Source organism: Gekko japonicus, unplaced genomic scaffold, assembly GCF_001447785.1.
Source record: "Gekko japonicus isolate JY-2015 unplaced genomic scaffold, Gekko_japonicus_V1.1 scaffold170, whole genome shotgun sequence".
NCBI classification, from domain to species: Eukaryota; Metazoa; Chordata; class Lepidosauria; order Squamata; family Gekkonidae; genus Gekko; species Gekko japonicus.
Genome location: NW_015160212.1, coordinates 64,329 through 87,173, shown reverse-complemented (window position 1 = coordinate 87,173; position 22,845 = coordinate 64,329). Strand labels below are relative to the sequence as shown.

Here is a 22,845-nt window from a genome sequence, read left to right as displayed (position 1 = left end):
AATACGAATAAGAGTTTGCGCTTAAACTATTTTACCTCAGCATTTTCAACCCCTGTCTTCACCTTACCTTTCCCCTTGATGATAAATAAAACCTGTTTGTTTTTTTTAATTTTAGAAGCGTCTCAAGAGCCATTTTCTGTCATTTAAGTTAAGGGGAGACCCTAACTTTTCCTTCAGGTCCTGGGCTGAGAAAACAGCCATTACCTATTACTGAAACTGGTGGGACTGCTAAAGCTTCTTTAAAGAGAAGAATACACGTTACCAGGGCTGCTCAGCCAGTGAAGGGACACCAAATAGAAATGGAGGGAAAATCTTGCTTCTGAGGGAGGGAAGCGGATGGGGTCTGTCAGAGGAGTCTGTCAAAGGAGGGCAGTCATAGATCGGCAGTTTCATACCTTAAGAGTCGTACTGCTTTTCATTAACTATTTTGGGAATGCATAATTGAATGATGTGGGTTTACAACTGCAACCTGGCCTCATCCAGTTACTTAAATGTTGAGGATGTTCTGGGCCGGAGCAGCTGGGCTCCTCTTCAAGCATGTTGGTGCTGCTGAAAAGATTGGGCTGTCTCTTCCAGGACCTTCGCTGGGCTGACCTTGAAGTCCCATGGTCTGCGGTTTGTGTGGTGGTGGCTATTGTTGGTGTGTGTACATGGCTTTTGATTTGCATTTCTTACTGGAGGTCACATTTGCACCTTTTAAAAGCACTGAGTTTTGACCTACGGTTGGAGCGGCGTTGGCTTTTGCAGAGCAGGTGAAGAGCTTGGCGGTGCCCGTGCATCCAGCACTGCTGTTTGAAAAAGCAGGGCAGCGTAGTCATCTGGAGCGCTTCCTGTCAGCTGCATTTGGTCTCTCACGCTTCATGGACTCAGCCGACCTGGCCATGCTGATCCATGCATTCGTTTATTTACTTATGTACTTCATTTAGGGCCTGTCTGTCTCTTCATTGGAGCTTACCTCGTTCTTTCCTCACAATGAACCTTGTGAAGCAGGTTAGGCTGAGGGCGTGTGATTGGCCCAAGTTTCAATGGCGGAGTGCGGGATATGGACCTGGGTCTCCCAGATCTTGTAATCTCACCGTTGGATTGCTGTAATGCACTCTTTGTGGGGCTGCCCTTGGAGACAGCTCAGAAACTGCAGCTGGTTCAGAATCTGACAGCCTGGTTATTCTTAGGCGTCAGCCAACAGGAACATCTCTTGCTGACCTTAAACCATCGGCTTGGCTGCCGGTTTGTTTCTGAGTGCTCTTCGAGGAGCTGGCTGTGACCTTCACAGTCCTTCGCGGGCTGGGGCCACCTCTCTGACTGCCAGTCTCCTCTCATATGGATGGTCTCTTTTCATACTTTCCCACGCGCCAACTACAGTCCTCAGGTTGCCGCCTAGTGGCTGTCCCCCCCCCCCCCTAAAAGGGGTCTGGAGACTGAGCCCTACGAGGAAAGGCGAAGGGCCTTGGGAATGTTTAGTTTGAAGAAGAGGAGACTGAGGGGGGGACATGATGGCTCTCTTTAAATACTTGAAAGGCTGTCATGTGGAGGAGGGCAAGGAGCTGTTCCAGTTGGCAGCAGAGGAGAGGACCCGAAGCAACAGGTTTAAATTACATGCGGAAAGGTATCGGCTGGATATCAGGAAAAACTCTTTCACGGTCACAGTGGTTCAAAGGTGGAATCAGGTGCCTAGGGCGGTGGTGAGCTCCCCTTCACTGGCAGCTTTCAGGAAGAGGCTGGACAAATATTTGTCAGAGATGCTTTAGGCTGGTCCTGCATTGGGCAGGGGGGTTGGACTAGATGGTCTGTATGGCCCCTTCCAACTCTGTGATTCTACCGAGCCCACCAGGCATCCACCAGAGCCCTGATCCTTTTCCCTGTCGTTTGCGCCCTGTGGAACAGACTCCCTGAGGAGATGAGGGGAGTCCCAGGGCTAGACGCCTTCAGGCAGTGTCACTGGGCCATTTCGTTGAAAGATCTTATAATCTGATATAAGCTGCAGGCTTTGGTTGAGGGAAGGAAATATTCTTACTGGTTTGGGATTGTACTGTTTTAACTGTGATGTGAGAGCTGCCGAGAGCCACGAGGAAAGGCGAGACATAAATATTTTCAACACAGAAATAAATATGTTTAATAGCCTCATGTGGCCTTTCTGAGTGCATCAGAATGTACGCAACTGGACCCACCCATGGCTTGGGTAGAGATTTCTGAAAACTCAGAGGAACCCTCAAGTTTGCGGGAAAATGTTAAAAACTTTTAAATAATAATAACAATAATAATGAAGGGGAAGCGGAGAGAAAATACAGCCCTCCTTAAACCCCAAGTCCTTTGATGACCGAGCTCTCAAGAAGGCCTTGTGAGGTCTTGGTAGCCATTTTGTGTTACTGCGGCAACTCCCAAGAACAGACCGCTCTCGCAGGACTCAGGGAGAATGACGCTCAACTCCGGGTGGGGGTCAGAAGTGGGGTTTGTGGAGAGGGGTGACTTTGTGGAGGCTGTGGGGCGGATCGGAGTAAAGGGGGCTGGAGAGGGGGGGGGGGCAGGTTGGGGGGGGGGGGGCAAGGGGGGGGATAGTAAGATGGCGGGGGAGGAAGTGGAGACGGAGCAAGCAGAGATGGTGGGACAGTGGACCCAAAGGTGGAGTGGGGTTCCAGAGAGCATTGGGGTGAAGTGGGAGGGGCTGTAGAGCCAAAGCAGGTGAGAGAGCCAATGAGGAGGTGGGCGGGGTTTCCCCTCTCCTGTAAGGCTTCACGGGTCCCCAACTCGATAGCTCTGTTGAGACACTTCCCCCATTTCCCTGAACAGATGAATTTGGCGACAACATCCGCCGCACAGCTGATCAGCCGTTCGCAAAGCGTCAGCTCACCCAGTGCCACAACCCTAACCCAATCCGTGCTGCTGGGGAACACCACCTCACCGCCTCTTAACCAGTCCCAAGCGCAGATGTATCTTCGGGTAAGAGACTGTACACCCTCTGCTTTCACCTCTTGTAAAGACCTGGACCTCCTTGCTTTGGGGATGTCCCACATCTCTGGACCAGTCTTCAGCTTGGTGTGTGCTATTCCCTGTTCGGCCACCAGGTGGGGAATCTTGAGTCCCTTGATGCATCCATTTGATTCTCAGCTCTATGGTTCGATGTAGGTGCGCTAGAGGGATGGAAAAGATACACAGTGGCTATCATTCGCAGGCTTCCCCCCTCCCGTGAATATTAAAGATCCCATGGCATTTCTCTGAGATTGTGTGTAATGGGTTGGCACGTAGAACTCTCCTCTTGGCAGACCTTGGGCCTCGGATCTAGGTCTCAATTGCCTGTCGGGGGGGGGGGGTATGGCTCACTTGAATACGCCGCCTCAGTCTGTTCTGTCCAGAGGGAAATCGATCTATCTCAATAAGACCGAAGGAGAAACAAAACCCTATCCGCCATTTCCCCATCTCACCAATCATCTGTGGGTTTTCAGTTGTGCATGTCCTTAGCCTCCCTTTTTTTTGTTGAGCTGGCCTTATATTTTTGACCTTGCATTTGAGCAACCTTAGCCGGAGTTCTCCCGCATGGGGAAAAGCCGGAGCAATTCTTCTCTCCCGCCCCGCTACCCCGTTGCCCGTTCTTAGGTGACCCGCGCTTCCGGCCCCTCGTGGAAAGATGACTGGGGCTTGACCTTTAAAACGAAGAAGTACCTCCCCTCTCCCCCCAATCTCCCACAAAGAGGGCGTGACAAAGAGGACGCGGCCGAGATGGGTTGAGTGTCAGTAGGTGGCCCCCCGAGTCACGTTGTAACCTGTTTTGCTTGTGGTTCGCTTTCTCCTCCTCCTCTCTCTCCCTTCTGCTCTTCCCGCCTCCACACCACCTGACCGCCCCCCCAACAGCCGCAGCTGGGGAACCTGTTGCAGGTGAACCGGACCTTGGGCCGCAATGTGCCTCTCACCTCTCAGCTCATCCTGATGCCAAACGGGGCTGTGGCTGCTGTTCAGCAGAAGGTGCCGTCCGCTCACTCTCCCGGGGTCCACGCAGACACGGACCAGGTCAGTGACGCCCTCCCCCGGGGTCCCCCACGACCAGCCCATCCCAGCCCTCGGGTGCATTCTTTGTAGATCGAGTCTTCCTCGCTTAGCGCAGTAAAATCTGTGCCACGTTCTGGGGCTCACGGCAGCATCCATTCCATTTTTTGCATGCTTCACTCGGTGGCCTTTTCCCTTCTCCAGAGCAGGCGTTTCTTTCTGTGATCCACACAGACCAGCGGTGTCCCTTTTGCGGTTCTTTGGTTAACTTGCATGGAACGAACCAGTGCTGCTGGCGGCTGGGCTCGTTCAGACCTTGGTCGGGTGACTTTTTGCATCTTTGGAGAGAGAGAGAGAGAGAGAGAATAATTTGGGAATGCAGCGAAAGCTGGTACAGACCACTCCGGACGCAGTGCTCCCTCTACGCCGTGGAGTCTTGTGAGCAAAAAATTCTTCTTTGTGAGCAACTGGCCTTAAAGTTGTGAGCGAGCGATTCGGCCGCTGCATCAGTTATCTTGCTCCGGAGTCATCCTTCCTGAGTGAAGACAAAACCCTGTGAGCCGGAGGCTACAAAACTGTGAGCTAGGCTCACACTAACTCAGCTTAGAGGGGACACTGTGGGACTGGCCCGGCCGTGAGGCTCTGTAGAGCGGCTTGCGGGGGTGCCGCCCCTTCCCTTCTGCCTGTTCCCGGGGCAGCTGGGGAGCGTTTTCAGAGTCAGGTTCTCTGCCCCTCCGCCTGCCCCTGCTTTCTTTCCGTCCTTCCTCCTGCTTCTTTGACGGAAGCCGCTTTATAGCTCCTCATCAAGGCATAGTGGGAGGGGGAGGTGTTTTGAAAGGCAGGCAGTGGGGTGACCAACGCTCCCTCTAAGCTGTGGAGTCTTGTGAGCAAAAATTCTACTTTGTGAGTGACTGGCCTTAAAGTTGTGAGTCAGCGACTTGGCTGCTGCATGAATTAGTTTGCTCCGGAGCCCTCCTTCCCGAGCGAAGGCGAAAATCTGTGAGCCGGAGGCTAAAAAACTGTAAGCGAGCTCACACCAGCTCACCTTAGAGGGAACACTGGTGGTTACTTCGGTCGAGGAAATGCTGAGCTCTGTGCCGAAAGGTGTGGGGGTAGGAAAGGCAGCTCTGAACTGACGGAGTCAAGCGGAAGGAGGCTGGCAGCCCATGTTCGGCGGGGGGGGGGAGCTGCATATGGGGAGGCGAGGGGGCTCCCCTTTGAAAGCGGTGTCTTTTGGAAAGTGCCATGAGATCTTTAATCTTCAACCCAAGAGAGGGGCTGAGATCGGTGTTTCTCACCAAGGGATCGGTCCTTATCTTGTCTACTTTGCTTTGTGGGGCGGTCTCTTGATACCTGCCGATGCTCTTTCTCCGGACAGGAGAGCAAAGGAAAACCCAGAGCTAAGGTTTCCGGCCGACCCCGTGTCCCAGCTGGCCACGCCAGCATGTGATCCCGGACTCCTGGTCGCCATCCTCACGGCCCTCGCTAACGGCTCCCCTTTCTCTCCCTGCATTTTCCCCAGGTGCAGAACTTGGCCGTCCGGAGCCAGCAGACGTCAGCAGCCAACGTCCAGCTTCAGGCTTCTGCTCCAAAGGCGGCCCTGCCCGGGATCTCCCAGGCTTCGGTCCAGCCCCAGGTGACGCACGCCAGCCAGACGCTGACAGTGACCCAGACGTCTTCTGGCAACGTGGGCCAGTCGCTCAATCTCAGCCAGGGGGCGGCGGGGAGCAACGGCCTCTCCGGGGGCGTGGTGTCCTCGGTGGGGAACCAGGTACCCACCAGCCTGAGCCAGGCCACGTCGTCTGGCCCGGTGGGTGGCTGCCAGAGGAAAGGAACTGGCGTGGTTCAGCCCTTACCAGCAGCCTCCGCTGCCCAGGCGGTCACCGTCAGCCAGGGGAGTCAGACGGAAGCGGAAAACGCGGCGGCAAAGAAGGCTGAAGCCGATGGGGCCGGCCCGCAGACCGTGGGCATGAACCTGACCAGGACCGCCACACCGGCCCCGAGCCAGACCTTGATCAGTTCTGGTAGGTGGTCCTTGGGACTCAGTGGACCGGAAAGCACCCTCACCCACATTTTGCCTTGCCCCCCTTGCAATGCTCCCTCTAAACTGTGGAGTCCTGTGAGCAAAAATTCCACTTTGTGAGCTCCTCTGGCATTAAAGTTGTGAGCGAGCGACCTGGTTACGGCATAACTTAGTTTGCTCTGGAGCCCCATCCTTCCCGAGCGAAGACAAAAATGGGTGAGCCGGAGGCTAAAAAACTGTGAGCTGGCTCGCACTAACTCAGCTTAGAGGGAACACTGCTGCCCTGTGCCCGCCCAGCCCCTCGCCCTGTGCCAGAAGGAACTTGGCCGGTGTGGGTCTCCTTGTTGGTGCTGGTGGCCTGGAGGCAAAAGGCCCTCCGTTTAAGTGTACCCCCCTGGACAGAACAGCTGATTTCTTCGGCTTTGTTTTCTTTATTGGGGCAGAAGGGTCATCGGGGCAGGTCATCGAAATAACCTCCAGCGTACAAAGTTGCCTTCCGCTGAATGTGAGGCCAGTCTTCCTTTTTTAACCCTCAGCCAGCTGGCGGCGACAGAGATGGAGGCCCGTGCTCCTTGGACCCCCAGCAACTCAGACTGGAACTTCCCGCACGCAAAGCCCGGGCTCTGCCAGCAGGAAGTCCCAGGCCGAGTTGCTTGTGGGCGGGGAGGGGGGAGGGGGATCGTTTGCTTTCACGATCCTGCCCTTCCAGCCAAAGTGGCTCTGAACAGTGTCGCACTAAGACTAGAAGAAGAAGAAGAAGGACATGTATTCAAGACACATGCCTATATACTATAAAAATTTAATGGCTTTTAATCTTAACCGGCTGAGAGGTGAACTTGGCAACTGCCAATGTAATATTAAAACCCGTCCCTGCTCGAAGAAACCTCAGATTATCCAGTTCGCACCCAACACTCCCTCTCAGCCGCGGAGTCTCGTGAGCAACAATTCAACCTTATGAGATATCGGCATCAAAGTCGTGAGTGAGCGATTTGGCTGCTGCATAAACTAGTTTGCTCTGGAGCCCCATCCCCTTCCTGAGCAAAGACAAAAAAATATGTGAGCCAGAGACTAAAAAAGTGTGAGCTGGCTCACACCGACTCAGCTTAGAGGGAAGACTGTTTGCATCTAGAGTCCTGGGGGGGGGGAGGGACCAAATGAACACAGTCCGCCACTTCCACCGCTGCCCTACCAGCACCCCCATGAGACCCCTTTCCTGGGTCCTCCTTTCCCAAAGGCCTCTCCCTCAAGCCCCCCCCCCCAGGTGCGGCGTGACCCTAACCCCCCCTTTTCTCCAGAGCCAGTCTGGTGTGGTGGTTAAGTGCGCGGACTCTAATCGGGGAGAACTGGGTTTGATTCCCCACTCCTCCACTTGCACCTGGCTGGATGACCTTGGGCAAGCCATAGTTCTGATAAGAGCTGTTCTTGAAAAAGAGCAGTTTCTGTCAAGAGCTCTCTCAGCCCCACCTACCTCACAGGGTGTCTGTTGTGGGGAGGGGAAGGGAAAGGAGTCTGTAAGCCGCTCTGAGACTCCGAGTGAAGGGCGGGGTATACATCCAATCTGTTTGGTGTAGTGTTTAAGTGCGTGGACTCTAATCTGGGAGAACCGGGTTTGATTCCCCACTCCTCCACTTGCACCTAGCTGGATGACCTTGGGCAAGCCTAGGTCTGATAAGAGCTGTCCTTGAAAGAAAAGGGCAGTTTCTGTCAGATCTCTCTCAGCCCCACCTACCTCACAGGGTGTCTGTTGTGGGGAGGGGGAGGGAAAGGCGTTTGTGAGCCGCTCTGAGACACCTTTGGGTAGTGAAGGGAGGGGTATACATCCAATCTCCTCTTCTTCTTCTTCTTCTCGTTCCAGCCACCTACACCCAGATCCAGCCCCACTCGCTGATCCAGCAGCAGCAGCAGATCCACCTCCAGAAGCAAGTTGTGATCCAGCAGCAGATCGCCATCCACCACCAGCAGCAGTTCCAGCACCGCCAGTCCCAGCTCCTGCACACGGCCACCCACCCCCAGCTGGCCCAGCCGCAGCAGCACGCCCCGCCCCAGGCCCCTCCCCTCCAAGGCCAGCAGGCCCCGCCCCTCCAAGGCCAGCAGGCGGCCCAGACGCTTGTGGTCCAGCCCATGCTGCAGTCGCCACATGTGCAGCTGCAGCAGCAGGAGAGCCCTTGCCAGGCGGCCACCAAGTCGCCCATCCCCATCCAATCCAAGCCACCCGTCGCCCCGCTCAAAGTCCCCCAGCTGGGCGCTGCCAAGATGTCGGCATCCCAGCAGCCCCCGCCTCACATCCCGGTGCAGGTGGTGGGCAGTCGCCAGCAGGGCTTGGCTCAGGCCCAGGCCCAGGCCTTGGGCCTGCCCCAGATGAACGTGGGCGGCCAGCCCTCCCGGGGGATGCCAGCCGTGGTCCAGCCGGTGTCCCAGGCCCACACGGCCTCCCTGCTGTCCCAGGGCTCCTCTCCCCCCCCTCCCCAAGAAGCTCCTCCTCCCCCGCTCACCCCCGGAGTAAACGTGGCGCAAGTTCAGGGCACCGCGCAGGTGGTGAAGAGCATGACCTCCTCTCCCGGCATGGCCCAGGCACCAGCGGCCGCCTACTATGTCCAGCCCGTTCAGCTGCCTGTAAGTGACGCCGTCGGAGCGGACTGGGGAGGGGGGGGGGCGTGGCCTCTGCAGCGAAAGCCAAAACACCCGTTTAGCCCAGAATGCGGCCCCCTCCCTCCCCCCCCCCCCCAATCTCTGTGGCGGAACTAGAGGCGACGTTTGGCACTGGTTTTGGCTGGAGGTCCCTCGACCTGACTCGGATGGGGTTGGAGCTTGAACACTGCTGGGGGTTTTGTGTGTGTGTGTTGTGTGTGTATAATTTTTTTCTGTTACCATTTAAAGGGGACACAAAATGAAAAGGGATAAAGGGAAAGGCGAGAGGCATAAAACATCATTTGTTAAAGGCGTTTTAAGGATATGTAAGAATATAAAACATTAAAAAGTACCATAACAAAGAGTATCATAACGCATCAAAACATAGTAAAATAGTCTATAGTTCAACATAATATATTTCCGCATTTGTTTCCATTATTTCCTATCTAAAGGGCTAGGTAGGAAATTATATAAACAAAAAACATGAGAAAGGAGTAATTTTTTTTTTCTTAGTCTTTATACAAAGGTTTATACTACCATATAAAAAGCTAAAGGTTTCCCTTGTTCAAAAGCCAGTCAAATTCAACTCTAGGGGGCGGTGCTCATCTCCGTTTCTAAGCCGAAGAGCCAGCACTGTCCGAAGACTTCGTGGTCGTGTGGCTGGCATGACTAAATGCCGAGGCGCACGGGACGCTGTTCCCTTCCCACCGAAGCAGGACCTATTTATCTACTTGCAATCTCTTGCTTTCGAACTGCTAGGTTGGCAGGAGCTGGGGCCAGAGATGGGAGCTCACTCCGTCATGCGGCACTCGGGTCTTGAACCGCCGAACTACAGACCTTCGGGTCTGCAGTTCAGCGTCCTAACCTCTGAGCCACTGCGGCCTCTGTACTACCAATATAATAACTAGTAAATATGTAATTACCAACGGTTAATTACTATAGCTGCAAGAATACAATTCTGAGTATTAATCCATTTAAATTTCTTTGTAACTCCTCTGACAGCTTTTCCTAATCTATGCAACACTGCTGTTCTTAATAAGTATAAGAATAAAGTTTGAGTCCCGTGGCACCTTGAAGACAACAAAGTTTAATTCTAGGTATCAGCTTTCGTGTGCAGGCACGAAACTTTGTTGGTCTTCAAGGTGCCACGGGACTCAGACTGCGTTCTGTTGCTTCCGACCAACAGGGCTACCCACCTGAATTGAATTAAATAAGTAAAGCTTGCAAGCAGGACGAGGCCGGGTTCAGGGCAGGGCTGTGGCGGAAGGGGTGAGGGAGCTTCAGCCTTTCCCCCCACCACAGCCCTGGGGTGGCACTGTGGGCCCAGTTGTAGGGCCTCGTGTGCAGTGTCTGGTACAGATGCAGCTCCACGTCAGGGCAAACGGTGTCCTTCCAGGGGCATTTCAGCTCAGGGAAGTGCTGGCGGTAGAGGCCGAAAGCATCGCCTCCCCTGGCACCGTGGCCGCAGTGCCACAGTCCCGATCTGAATCAGGCCCCGGCTCTCCTGCAAGCTTTGCTTAAGGACAGTGACATTTGGCTGTAACCCCATACAAGTCGGGTCGGGGGACCCCTAGTTTAAACTCACGCCAAACATCACGCCTAGTTTTAACCTCGCGATGTACCAGTCAGTTCGTCGAGCGTCTGACAACAGCATTTGCGCCCCTGAATAGCACAGATGGCCTTTTGTGTTTGTTTATTTATATTTCACTTTCTCCCCAGTTAAAACCTCTCCCCCCCCCTTCCATTGTCCTATGACAACAACCCAGTGCGGTAGGTCAGGCTGAGAGCTTGTGACAGGACCGAGGTCACCCAGCAAGCTTCCATGGTAGATTGTGAGGATCTGAACCCAGGTCTCCCAGGGGTCCTAGTCCACAACTCTTATTTACTGCACAAAACCGGACGTTTATCAGGCTGCTGGGGAGATATCAGACATGGCCGACAGACTACGTTTGGCACGGTTTGTCTTGAGGGGTGCAGGCCAGACAGCTTCTGGGGGCCTTTTTTAATGTGCTTGGGAGGGTCTCCCCCAGAAGAGCGGTGAGCAAAGGTCGCCCTCACCAGTCACCCTCACCAGCCCCCCCGCCCTTTGGCTTGCCACAACAGGCCGAGGCGTGACCTTGGTTGCCCTTTGGATCTGGGTCTTTCTAAGGGGAAAAGGACCTCCCGGCAGACAGCCCTGCTTGTTCCTGCCACCCAGTGGGTTCCATCTGTCAGGTGAGCCTTCCCTTCCCTCGCTGGCAGTGCACGGGATCATTTGGGGTCCAAAACATTGGGACGCTGCTTCAAGTGACAGAGCGGGATAGGGGATAGGGACCGATAACGGACCCTCATCGGCACCACGTCCTTGGAAGCTGTCCTGCCCAAGATGTGGTCCTATGGAGCTCTTTCCGTCTGCAGCAGGGCTTGTGCAGATAAATTTTGGAGTGGGGTATCATGTCCCGTGTTAGAGGAAAGGAGGGTTCCATTCAAATTTTGAATCTCCGATGTCAAAATGTTTGGCTGGCCCTGTTTGTACCCTAGCTGGATTTTGCAAGGATCCTGTTGGATTGTCCTGGTGTTCCTGAGGCAGATACCCAGAATTACTTTGGACATTACCAGCTCATACTTTACAGGACATCCATTTCAGTAGCTACAAGCCATGGTGACTGAAGGGGAAACCTCCACATTCAGAGGCAGTAAACTGCCAGGAGGCAATATCAGGGGAAGGCCTCAGCCTCTATGCCCTGTTTCTGGACCTCAAGAGGAACTGGTTGGTCGCTGTGTGAGACAGGATGTTGGACTAGATGGACCACTGGTCTGATCCAGCAGGGCTCTTCTTGTGTTCTTAGGAAGGCCTCGGCCTCTCTGCCCTGTTGTTGGCCCTCCAGAGGAACTGGTTGGCCACTGCACGAGATGGGATGCCGGACTAAATGGACCACTGGTCTGATCCAACAGGGCCCTTCTGATGTTCTTAATTGTGCTTATATGGTGTAGGATTTGGGGCTTGGGGTGTGGGGAATCAACCATGGGCCTGAAGTTCTGATTTCATCACAGAACTTTACTTCTTGTTATTTCAGAGTATTGGATAGCAAGTTTTTGTTTATTTAAAGCGTGTTTATCCTGTCTTTCTCTGCTTGGTGGGAGTATATTAGTATTGATACTAGGGCTGCCAGCTCTGGATTGGGAAATAACTGGAGATTTAGGGGGTGGAGCCTGAGGAGGGCGGGGTTTGGGGAGGGGAGGGGCTTCAGTGGGTTAGGGTTGATGCCAAAGAGTCCGCCTTCCAAAACGGCCATTTTCTCCAGGGGAATTGGTCTCTGTCACCGGGAGATCAGCTGTAGTAGTGGGAGATCTCCAGCCATTACCTGGAGGTTATAACAAAAGATACACAGGATTAAACCGTGCATAAATAACGAAAAATAATGTATTAATCACTGATAATCGGAACCTATTCAAACACAGTAATTATTCCAAATACAATATGATAATCAGAAACTCAAAAGTCCCCGGTCCAAATGCAAAAACAGTCCCGGGAGCCGGTTTGGTGTAGTGGTTAAGTGCGCAGGACTCTAATCTGGGAGAACCGGGTTTGATTCCCCCACTCCTCCGTGTGCAGGTGCTGGTGTGACCTTGGGTCAGTCACAGTGCTCTCAGAGCTGTCCTTGAAAAAGAGCAGTTTCTGTCTGAGCTCTCTCAGCCCCACCGACCGCACTGGGTGTCTGTTGTGGGGAGGGGAAGGGAAAGGAGTTTGTAAAACGCTTTGAGACTCCTTTGGGTAGTGAAGGGCGGGGTATATATCTAATCTCCTCCTCCTCCTCCTTGACATTCAGAAAATACACAAGCAGTGAGGCAAGGATTTTGTGAAGAGGACTTACAAACATCTACACTTGGACTCTTTGACTTTGGCCTTTTCTGAAGGTTTACTTATAAGACTGTGTTTGCATTTGGACTGTGGACTTCTGAGTTTCTAATTATCATATTGTATTTGGAATAACTACTCTGTTTGAATAGGTTCAGATGATCATACTGGTTGATTGTCGAATCCATTATTTCCCATTATTTATGCACAGTTTGAACCTGTGTGTCTTTTGTTATACTTCTCACCTGGAGGTTGGCAACCCCTGATCGGTACCCGGGCCTGCACTCTGGCCCATGTAGGTGAATCTGGAGGATGTTTGTCTCAAGACGTCTGCAGGGCCCCACCAGCCCTTCCCTGAAGGAACCTCCAGCATGGAGTCTGCTCCTTTCTCCTGAGCTGATCTCGTTCTCCCCACGCAGAGCAAGCCCCAGACTTTGGCAGTCAAGCGCAAAGCAGAATCCGAAGAGGAGAGAGATGAACCTGGCGCCCTGCCATCCCTCCTGCCCACCAAGTCCTCTCCTGTGGCAGAGAGTCCCAAAGGCACAGACGAGAAGAGCGGCCTTGGAGGCGAAGGGAACAGAGGCAAGTTCCGCATGGTTCCAGCAGAGCAGTCGTCTTCTTGGGTCTTTGGGGAGGAATAAATGGATAAGAATGTCACTGTGCGCAGAGAGGAATCTGGGGAAAGGGGGTAAACATGATTTCCCCGTCTTTAGACGCTCAGAGGTTTAGGTGGGTGCATGCGGAATAGCTCTTGAGTGGATTCTGGTCGAATCTGCATTTGCATCTTTAAATCAGTTTCATGCGGCTGTGACGCCCTCTTTCTCTATGCTTGTTTGAATGTTGTTTGGAGAAGATTATTTTAAAGCAGTGCAGAGGTGCAATGACAGTGGAGCCGCCCTGAAAGGACGATAAACATATGTGGATGTGCAAAAGTATGCTAGCACTGTTGAGGTGTGAAAATGACACCAAATGTAGACAGCTTTTTTGAAGACGGGGTCAAAAGGCTGGGACACCGGTGGGAAAGACAAATGCAGATTCAGCTCACTCTTTCTTACAGAGTTATACACAGAGGCTGAAAGTCAGCGATGCAGAACTTCTTCTTCTTTTTTTGCCATTCTGTCCAGCCACTCAATCAGGAGTTCATCATTCGGTGCCCGAGGGTACCGTGATGCTCGCCAGTACCTTTCCCTGCTCCCCTCCCAGGTGTTTTTCGAAAGTGGGCTGGGCGGGGCGGGGCTTTTGCCCAACAAGTCATCTGATTGGCCATTGGAGATTTCGATTGCCTGTGGCAGGCTTTTAAACACACCGCTTTGGCAGCAGTCGCCATCACAACACAACGGTCTTCACACTGGACCAGCGCTCCCTATAAGCTGTGGAGTCTTGTGGGCCAAAATCCCACTTTGTGAGCGACTGGCATTAAAGTTGCGAAGTGAGCGATTTGGCTGCTGCATAAATCAGTTTGTGCTGGAGCCACCCTTACTGAGCTGAGACAAAAATGTGTGAGCCGGAGGCCAAAAAAACTGGGAGCTGGCTCACACTGACTCTGCTTCGAGGGAACGCTGACTGTGACTGATAGTAAGTGGTGGTGGCCGTCTCGTTGCTGGCCGCGCCCCCCGCAGCAGCCGTTTTGTGGCTGCGCCCTCCACGCTGAGTCAGAGTTCCAAAGGGGCCTGCAGGCTCAGAGGGTTTGGGGACCCTTGCACGGAGTGAGACTTTGGAGTCATGCTCCCCCAGTATGCTGGTGAGTGTGGGAGACTCGGGCCTCCATGTTTAAGGAGGCATCCAAAATCATTCCCCCCCCCCCCCACAGAACCTCTGTCTTCATTGGATTCAGACTAGAGATGGGAGGGCCCAGCAAAGAATCAGAAAAATGAGGGGGAGGGTCCCCTCCCCCTGGCCTTCCCCCCATCGATCCATTTACCAGATGAGTGCAACTTGGGTACCGGATTCAGGTGCGCCTAACTCTGTCAGTGCTTCTTTCTGTCCTTTCAGAGAAGTCCGAGTCCGCCCCCAGCGCCGCCTCCAACACGCCCCCGAGTGACCCGTGCTCCGTCGCGCCTTCCTCCGCCTCTTCTGCGTCTACGCTGGGCTTGGTGTCGCGTCAGCTGGGCGACTCCAAACCTCCCCAAGCCATCGTCAAACCCCAGATCCTCACACACATCATCGAGGGCTTCGTAATCCAGGAAGGGGCGGAACCCTTTCCGGTAAGGGAGTCCAGAGGGCTCCTCTCCTTCCTCCTGCTCTCTGTGCCAGTTCGGTGTCGTGGTCAGGAGCGCGGACTCTAATCCGGGAGAACTGGATTTGATTCCCCACTTCTCCATATGCAGCTGCTGGGGTGACCTTGGGTCAGTCACAAGTTCTCTCACAAGCAGTTCTCCCAAGAGCAGTTTCTGTCAGCGCTCTCTCAGCCCCACCCACCTCACAGGGTGCCCGTTGTGGGGAGGGGAAGGGAAAGGAGTTTGTAAGCCACTCTGAGACTCCTCTGGGTAGTGAAGGGCAGGGTATAAATCCAATCTCTGGTATTTTAGTGAATTGTATTATGCTGTATTTTATACTGTTCTTTATATTGTTTTATTGTTTTAACCTTGGCATTTATGCCTCTTTGTGAGCTGCCCTGAGCCTTTGGGGAGGGCAGGATATAAATCCAAAAATAAATAAAAAATAAAATCTCTTCTTCTCTCAGGAGCAGTTTCTGTCAAGAGCTCTCTCAGCCCCACCCACCTCACAGGGTGTCCATTGTGGGGAGAGGAAGGGAAGGAGATTGTGAGCCGCTCTGAGACTCTTTCGGGTAGTGAAGGGCGGGGTATAAATCCAGTCTCTTCTTCCTCTTCTGCCCAATGGCTCTTCTTGGTTCCCTTCAGCACAGGTGCGCTGGAGGCCGGAGAAGTGCCTGTGATCCTGCAGGGCTGCCCAGAGAAACACGCTTAGCGTCTGAGGAGGAGGTTGCTTCTCGTGAGTCAGGCTTCTTTTCTTTCCCCCCCACACAGGTGGGTTGTTCTCAGCTCCTGAAAGACTTTGAGAAGCCTCTTCAGGGAGGGGCTTCCTCCAGACAGACCGAGAGCCAGCCCAGCAACTCCCCGGGAGGCGACAGCGTGACGGCAGGTGAGGGGGATGGTATCAGACTGGGGGAGGGGGGGAGGAGGGTCAACCGTTTCCTTCCTGCTAATGGGTTGGCCTCAGAAGTTCCCTTCATCCCTATTTCTCTCTTCTTGCAGGCGTGCGGCTGGGCTGCTGAGCCAAGTTTTTGTTTTTATTTATTTTTTAAAAGACCTTTTTGCCATCCAGTCAAGCGGCTTCTGGCGACCCCTAGTGGGGCTTGAAGGCAAGGGACGTTTGGAGGTGGTTGGCCATTGCCTGCCTCGGCATCACGACCCTGAGGTTCCTTGGAGGTCTCCCATCCAAGTGCTAACCAGGGTCGGCCCTGCTTAGCTCCCGAGATCCGATAAGATCGGGCTCGCCTGGGCTATCCGGGTCAGGGCCTAAGCCAAGCTTCTAGATTGGTCCTCCCTCTCTCTTGAGCAGGTGGCTGGAGGAAAGGAAACACACCAGGACTTCTCTGTATCTTGTGTGCCATGTTGGAGGGTGGTGGTCCTTCAGGGTTGGGAGGGGCCACAGTTCAGGGGTAGAGCCTCTGCCTGGCATGCAGAAGATCCCAGGCTCAGTCCCCAGAGGCATCTCTGGTTAAAAGGACCAGGCAGTGGATGATGTGAAGGACCTCTGCCGCCTGAGACCCTGGAGAGCTGCTGCCAGTTTGAGCCGGCTATGCTGTCCTTGATGGACCCAGGGCCCGATTCAGTACAAGGCAGCTTCCTCTGTTCATATTTACTTATTTATTTGTCACACTTATATCCCGCCCTATCCCACGACGGGCTCAGGGCAGCTCACAACAGAAATAAAATACAGTGAATCTCTCCCTTATATATAAAGCCGTAGTGGGCTCCAACGTTCCAAATGCACACCTTTAGTGTTTGGCCGCAAGAACTGTTAGTCAGAAGACGCTGGCTGGGTTGACTGGCTGCTTTGTGTAGTCCCGCCCAGCGTTTCAAGGTCTTTTGCATATGGAAGCTGATTGGATTTCACTCCATTCCACACCTCAAACTCCCCCCCGCAAGGCAATTGGAATTGTCAGTTGCATATGGAACCTACTGTATTCTGAGGTAAAATATGTCCTCACTCACAACACATCACTTCCCCTTCAAAAGAAACAAACCCAATAACACAATCATGCCACACCGCAAAGACAACAGATCACACCACAAGCAGAATACCACAAGGCAAAAAATGATAGGAAAAGGTGCCAGCAGTCACCCCATTACTGCCACAGAGAGCGCTTCAGAGGATGGTGTGCAGGTCCCAGGTTCATGTTTTAAAAGCTGCCTGGGGGATTATGGACCATTCACACACTTTCAACCTTAACATACCTCATAGGGTAGTTGTGCGGATCATACGGGGGAGATGATACTGATGTCAGCTGCTTTGGTTCCCACTGCAGGGAAAGACTGCCCTTTCCCTAGGCGGGGTGGGGGTGGGGGGATGTAAACCTGAAGACAGACAGGCAGACAAATGTTGCATTCTGGCAGGGGACGCTGTGAGTGTAGAAAGCGATTTATCGACAGAGTAGTGTTTTGGAAAATCTTTAGGAATTGTTTGGTGCATTTACCATGGGGCACCCACCCAGAGCCTCTGGCATTTTCTCACTCTGCTGGCATCAAAACCAATTTAAGGCAAAATAGAGATATTGAGACTTTTCCATCCTCCTTTGCATCAATTTGTCTTTGTTGGCAATGGCAACCCTAGGCCTGCAAGCACTCTCAGGGTGACTTCATGCCTCCAGACTGGCATGGCATCACTAGCCCTGGCTGCTTGCTCCTGTTCCGCAGGAGCATCCCTATGGAAGCTGCCTGGGTGATTTTGGACCAGCCACAGACTTTCTGCCTAACCTACCTTACAGTGTTGCTGTACAGATCGCAAAGCCAAAGAGAATGAGGTACGCTGCTTTGCTCCCCGCTAATGAGAAAGACAGAATTTTGCCTAGAAAGAGGCTGCTGAGAGGGGAGGAGATAAAGTTGCCAGCTTTAGGTATGGAAATTCCTGGAGATTTGAGGGGTGGAGCCTGGGTAACAATTGTTGCCACTCTCCGGGTGAGGGCTAGAGAGCACTCAAAATTACAACTGCTCTTCAGGTAGCACAGATCAGTCCCTCTGGAGAAAACAGTGGACTCTGTCATTATACGCTGCTGAGGTCGCCACAGCAAATTGACACTGTTTGGCCAAAGCCAGCGCACTCTCCCAGAGCCTCTTTCTAGATCCCGTTGTATTTATTCAGTTAAATAAACAGTTAAATAAAACAGGATGGCAGCTAAGGAACGTAAAATTACTTCAGAGCAGCCCAACACGCTTCCTGTTAGACATTCGCAGCAGGAGAGTAGGCCTCTGTAGGCCCACTACAGGCAGGGGAGGCCAAGATGGTGGAAACAGCCGCCGCCTCGACCAAAGGCCTGGAGGGACAGCTCCATTCTGCAGGCCCGGTGGAATTGTAAGTCCCGCAGGGCCCTGATCTTAATTGGGAGCGCATTCCACCAGGTGGGGGTCATGGCAGAGAAGGCCCTGGAATTGGTTGACACTAAGCGGACGTCTTTCAGGCCAGGGACTACCAGTAGATGTTGTTCTGCGGAGCGCAAGGCTCTCCAGGGCACATATGAGGAGAGACGGTCCCAAAGGTATGCTGGTCCCTGGCCGCGTAGAGCTTTAAAGGTCAACACCATAACCTTGAAGCAGATCCGGTTCTCAACTGGTAGCCCGTGCAGCTGGCGTAGCACTGGCTGAATGCGTGCGTGCCACAGACGATTCCATCAGCCAGCGCGCTGCTGCATTCTGCACCAGCTGGAGTTTCCGGGTCACTTTTGTGTTGCATTTGGACAGGAAACCAAAATCTTTTGACGGGACTCACAAAGATTGCATGGAGAAATGCAGAATTCTGTTTATACTGTATACCTTGCTGTCATAATTTTGAACAGGCTTCCGAGTTCCTCTGAGTTGGCTGTCTTTCAGCAGACTATCTCAACCTTGCGCTGTGCTGCTACTAGTTGATGAAAAGTTTCTTGGGTCGTTACCCGTGTTCCCCTGTGCTTCTCATTCCACAGAGCAAGACAAGAAAGGGAACCTGCTGAAGTGTGAATTCTGTGGAAAGTACGGCCCCGCCAATCAGTTCCGAGGTTCTAAGAGATTCTGTTCCGTAACATGTGCCAAGAGGTAATGGCAGCGGGGACGTCCTTGAGGCTCAAGGGGGATATAACGTCATTGAATGAGAATTTAAATGGGCTGTTCTGATACTGTCACCAAGGGACATCCAAAGTGGCACTGATTTCTCTGGGAAATGAAACAAGGTTGTAGCAGAAGCCCAGAAATGAACAGAGGATAGGGAAGTTGGCTGGTATTACCATTTGCTTTTATAACAAAGTTAGTGTCCAGCGGGGCACCTTTAAGACCAACAAAGGTTTATTCAAGGTATGAGCTTTCGTGTGCAAGGGCACGCTTTATCAAATATGTTAGAATGGCAGGCAAGGTTCAGACTTATAACCAGAGAATGGACAGCAAATTAACATGCAACATGATGAAGATATGCAAAGTGACACTAAATAACAAGTTAAGCTTGTAGAGTCAACAGTTGCAAAGCAATAAATATGTCAAACTGGCAGATAAATGTCGAAAGGTGTCTGGGAATCTTCATTCTCTCCTGTCAGGCAGGGAGGGCACTTAACACTACCTCCCCCTCCAAAAAAGGCTGTTATTTTGGCAGGCATCCTAATATCCCTTGCATACATTCAGTATTCTAATATGCTATTCTGAAAAAGAGATACACTGAAGTACTTTAAAGTAAAGAGGATTTATAGGGTTTTTTGCTTTAATTTAAAAAATTTATATATATATATATAAATAATGTTTACAGTTCCTCATGCCAAGATCTGAATGTAGTATAAAGGTGTTCAGTTAGGCCAGATGTTACCGCTCTGTTTTACGGGTGGGCGGGCAAGCAAATGGATGTAGTCTTCAGGCAACTCTGTAGGGTTTTCATGCCGCAGACGTCAGGCCGTTTTTCCGTGAAAGGATGAACTGGCAGCCTGCGAAGGGCTTTTGCGGCGGGCGAGACTCGGTCCTCCCTCCTCCTTGCAGGTACAACGTGGGCTGCAGCCACCAGCTCCGTCTGCAGAGGAAGAAGATGAAGGAGATCCAGGAAGCCAGCTATGCCCGTCGACGGCGTGGACCTCGGCGCAGCAGCTCAGAGATCGCCCGGGCCAAGATCCAGGGCAAGCGCCACCGGGTGAGGGTGCCATTGTCTCCGGCCATTTTGTGCCTCTGCCCATGAGGGGGGGGGGGCGTGCTGCCATCGTCCCTACCCTTTCGGCACCAAGGTGGGCTTGATTAGAAACAAGGCACTTGAAACCGTGCAGGCTATGCCAGGGACCAAACTATAAAGGCCAGTCGATCGATCACTAAATCGAAGAAAACGTTTCCATTGTTATTTAGGTTTGTCCTAAATAAAACTGCACCCTAACTACTCACTCTAACAATAAGAACATAAGAGAAGCCAATGTTGGATCAGGCCAATGTTACATCCAGTCCAACACTCTGTGTCACACGGTGGCCAAAAATACCAGGTGCCATCAGGAGGTCCAGCAGTGGGGCCGGGACACTAGAAGCTCTCACTGTTGACCCCCTCCCCAAGCACCAAGAACACAGAGCATCCCTTGCCCCAGAGTGTTCCATCTATAAGAACATAAGAGAAGCCAATGTTGGATCAGGCCAAAGGCCCATCCAGTCCAACACTCTGTCACACAGTGGCCAAAAATACCAGGTGCCATCAGGAGGTCCACCAGTGGGGCTAGGACATTAGAAGCCCTCCCACTGTTGACCCCCCCCCCCAAGCACCAAGAAGACTTGCCCCGGAGTCCCTATCTATACCATCACTTGCCCCAGAGTCCCTATCTATACCTTGTGGCTAATAGCCACTGATGGACCTCTGCTCCATATGCTTATCTCATTCCCTTTTGAAGCTGTCTATGCTTCTAGCCGCCACCACTTCCTGTGGCAGTGAATTCCACGTGTTAACCACTCTTTGGGTGAAGAAGTACTTCACTTTATCTGTTCTAACCCGACTGCTCAGCAATTTCATGGAGTGCCCACGAGTTCTTGTCTTGTGAGAAAGGGAGAAAAGGACTTTGTTCTCCACCTGCTCTACCCCATGCATAATCTTGTATACTCCGATCATGTCACCCCTCAGCCGTCATTTCTCTAAGCTGAAGAGCCCCAGGCGCTTTAACCTTTCTTTCTTTTTCTTGTTTTAGAATCCCCGGAGGATATTTTTTATTTTGCAAATACTACAAAAACTACAAAGAACTATTAGGGAAGGGACTACAACTAAGGATAAAGGAAAGCAAACCACACTAAACTAAAACCCCAAGAGGAGGAGATCTTTTCACTGTTATAAGTGTTAATATCACAATATACTTGAAGAGTTCTTGCTTATAACAATTCACTATTTATGTGTTATTTTATTAGTTGTTATGAGAGAGATCTCTGATCATCTTCTTGTTCTTTGCTTCAAAAGGCCATTTTCCAAGTCCTTCTGCCTTTACTTCGACTTTCTGTCTCTGAAATCGTATACCACTCTGGCAGGTCCTGCACCCTTTTCTGCCGCAGAGTCCTCTTCCGTTCCAAAGGTAGCAGAGTCACTAGACTTCGTTTCTTCCTCTTTGGACTCTTCATCTGTCCCCAGCTGTCGTCTCAAAAATTCTTTAGCTTTAAAAGTGGAGTCTATCTTCTCTCTTCTATCGTTGATCTTAAAGATGACAGCCTCCGGAACCGCCCATCTGTACGATATCCCATTAGTTTGAAGGAAATAAATTAAGTCCTTGTAACTTTTCCTCTTTTGTCGAATTTCAAATGGAATGTCCTTTAAGGTTTTGATGGTTACATTTCCCATTTTCAGTGGAGTTGCTGATGTTGCTTTTAAAATGGCATCTCTGGTTTGTCTTCTTGAAAACCTGACCACTATTTCTCCAGGTAGGCTATTTTTAAAATGTAATTGGAGTATGCCCTATAGGCTGACTCCATTTCGTTTACAATTTCATCCACTGTTAAGCTTACTACTGGAGCGATGATCTCACTAAGCACCCTCTTCAGGTCTTCCCAATCCATTTCAGGAACTCCCTGAAACCTGAGAATCATGTTAGCTTTTTCCATCTATAGCTGCAAAACTCGATTCTCTTGGCAATTCTGCTTCATTTCCACATCTCCCATCCTTTTCTTCAGCTTCTTGCTTGTGGTGTCTATCTCTTTAATTTTCTCATTTGCCTGCTCCACTTTTTTCTCTGTTTCGTTCAGCTGAAGCCACTTTTTTCTCTGTTTCGTTCAGCTGAAGCTGCTGTGCTGCAAAGTTTTTATTCATCACGGTCAATTGCTGGTTAATACCATCGAGTTGTTCCATCACCGGCTTGAGCATATCCGCCAGGAGTTTGAGGACATCTGCTCCCTCTTCCGGTCTCGGACTCTGACTGCCCGGCTTCGTTTTAAACTTTCTCTGCTGGGCTGCCATCTTTCACATTTTGTTTACAGTTTCTGCCGCTTCCACACAACTCGGAAAACTCGCCAAACGACTTCACGATTCAGATAAGTCTCTCAAAACACTTTCGGTTTACTTCCTCCCCTCTCCCCCTTCGTGTCCGTTAGCCGCTCATTCGCATAAGAGGCGTCTTTGCAATCTCTTTTTTCAACCGCGGGGGGGGGGGGATCGCTTTTCAAACTACTCCGTTTTATTCAGAACTCACGTTCATTGTCGGTCAGTTTCTCTGACCATGCTCGGTTTTACGCCATTCTGCTCGATCTCCGGCGCTTGTCCCGGTCAGTCCAGCTTGTGCCCAAAGGCCACTCAGCGACTGGACCGTCGGGGCGGAGGGAAGCCTCAATTCTCCGGCATTACACCGTTGAAGAGGCTACCCCTCAAAAGCCCCCTGGCCTAGAGCCTATTGCAAAGGCTCCGCGGGTAGGAGTCACCCCTCCAGGCCACTGGTGTGCAATTCGCCCTTCCCCGTTGTGGGGAGAGCGTCCGCCATCGCTGTTCCGTAGACCATAAGTCCGCTTTAACCTTTCTTCATAGGGAGAGTGTTCCAACCCTTTTATCATTCTAGTTGCCCTTTTCTGCACTTTTTCCAATGCTATAATATCGTTTTTGAGGTGTGGTGACCAGAACTGTACATTTATACAGGGGCATTTATACAGGGATTTATACAGTGGCATGATGATACTGGCTGATTTGTTTTCAATTCCCTTCCTAATAATCCCCAGCATAGCGTTGGCCTTTTTTTTAAACCACACCAGCC

General features: G+C 51.9%; 1 protein-coding gene across 1 annotated transcript in view; it reads left to right on the top strand.

Annotated features, from left to right (window-relative positions):
* Nucleotides 1-22,845, top strand: part of PHC1 (polyhomeotic homolog 1 (Drosophila)) — a 52,009-nt gene that overhangs the window by 24,303 nt on the left and 4,861 nt on the right. The window contains exons 6-14 of the mRNA XM_015409798.1: nucleotides 2,788-2,937; nucleotides 3,847-4,002; nucleotides 5,501-6,002; nucleotides 7,857-8,614; nucleotides 12,887-13,049; nucleotides 14,460-14,671; nucleotides 15,455-15,569; nucleotides 18,610-18,718; nucleotides 19,640-19,787. Of these exons, the coding sequence (XP_015265284.1) occupies nucleotides 2,788-2,937; nucleotides 3,847-4,002; nucleotides 5,501-6,002; nucleotides 7,857-8,614; nucleotides 12,887-13,049; nucleotides 14,460-14,671; nucleotides 15,455-15,569; nucleotides 18,610-18,718; nucleotides 19,640-19,787 (2,313 nt within the window). The remainder of the gene's footprint in view (nucleotides 1-2,787; nucleotides 2,938-3,846; nucleotides 4,003-5,500; nucleotides 6,003-7,856; nucleotides 8,615-12,886; nucleotides 13,050-14,459; nucleotides 14,672-15,454; nucleotides 15,570-18,609; nucleotides 18,719-19,639; nucleotides 19,788-22,845) is intronic.